This window comes from Aplysia californica, unplaced genomic scaffold, assembly GCF_000002075.1.
Source record: "Aplysia californica isolate F4 #8 unplaced genomic scaffold, AplCal3.0 scaffold00353, whole genome shotgun sequence".
Taxonomy (NCBI): Eukaryota; Metazoa; Mollusca; class Gastropoda; order Aplysiida; family Aplysiidae; genus Aplysia; species Aplysia californica.
Window position 1 is genome coordinate 564,515 of NW_004797623.1, and position 1,517 is coordinate 566,031.

Here is a 1,517-nt window from a genome sequence, read left to right on the forward strand (position 1 = left end):
AACAATATAAGGGAGGAGGAGGAGGAAGAAGAGAAGTAGAAGAACAAGTACAAGATAAACAAGGGGAACGAGAGACCAAGAATAATATGGAGAAGAAGAAAAAGAAGAAAAAGAAGAAAAAGAAGAAAAAGAAGAAAAAGAAGAAAAAGAAGAAAAAGAAGAAAAAGAAGAAAAAGAAGAAGGGAACTCACCTGAACACCACTGAAGCCACTGGAGGGTATTGCAGCCTTCAGGGAGACAGCTCCAGTGCTGGGGTTGATCTGGAAATAGTCCTGGCCCGGTCCCGGATTGATGATGGAGTAAGTCACTGTGCTCAGGGGAGGCTGAAACATAGAAACATGCTGCTTCAGCTATACAGTATACAGGTTGGGAAAATTACACAAAATTTGAATTGGGTCAGGTTTTTTTTGAGTGTGCATTTTAGTAAGAGTTTTACGGCACTTGCAACACAATAAGGTCATATAAGTGCCGAAGATTAGAGGCATTGCAAGATAGTAACAAACACAAAAAAAGAAGGAGAGATCAGGAAGATAGATGTTTGGAAGGAAAGAAGGAGCAAACAACATCAACAACAACAACAACAACAACAACATCAACAACAACAACATCAACAACAATATCAACAAAACCAACATTAACAACAACAACAACAACATCAACAAAACCAACATTAACATCAATAACAACAACAATAACAAAATCAACATCAACAAAAACAACAACCACAGCCACAACACACCTGAGTGTCACCATCCACGGCCGTGACAGTGGCAAAAGTAACACCGAGGGGCTGCGTGTAGTCGATCCTGACAGGAGCATTGGCATTGCACACAGGAGACTCCAGGTTGCGGTTGACGGTGATAGTAACAGCTGCCGTGTTCTCCAAGGGTGGGGTGCCGCCATCTCTCACTCGGAGGGTTACCTGGAACGCGATTAAATGGTCGCTTTTTAGTTTTAGTAAGAAGTTGGGTTTTTTTTAGTTTTATAGAGGTTCTACGGCACTCGCAACTGCATAAGGTCATATGAGCGCCAGAAGAATAGAGGTGTTACAAGAGAGTAAGAAACATAAAAAAGAAGAAGGGGAGATAAGGACGATAGATGTTTCATAGGAAAGAAGAAGCAAACCACATCAGAGCATCCGCCAACCACCCATTGTAAGAGGTTTACAGCACTTGCAACACAACAAGATCATATGAGAGCCGAAGAATAGAGGTGTTACAAGAGAGTAACAAACACAAAAGAGAAGGAGGGGAGATAGAGACGATAGATTTTTTTATAGGAAAGAAGGAGCAAACCACACCAGAGAACTCGCCAACCATCCACAAAGGATAGAATAAAGCAAGACGGAGAGACAAGCAACATAAGGATAGTAAGGAAATAGGTCTAGCACAGATGCAGAAAGGTATCTTTAGATTGACAAAGTGTATTTAGTTTTGTAATATTGTGCTTAGGTGCAAGGTCGTGAGAGGGCAAAAGAATCAAGTGTGCGTTTTATATTGCAAGAGAGAGAAAGGGAG

General features: G+C 41.2%; 1 protein-coding gene across 1 annotated transcript in view; it reads right to left on the reverse strand.

The window, feature by feature from the left end:
* The window catches only part of LOC101847743, a gene marked incomplete in the record, with an annotated part of 240,046 nt that overhangs the window by 152,157 nt on the left and 86,372 nt on the right, over positions 1–1,517 (reverse strand). The window contains 2 exon segments of the mRNA XM_035970982.1: positions 192–323; positions 740–922. Coding sequence (XP_035826875.1) covers positions 192–323; positions 740–922 — 315 coding nt within the window.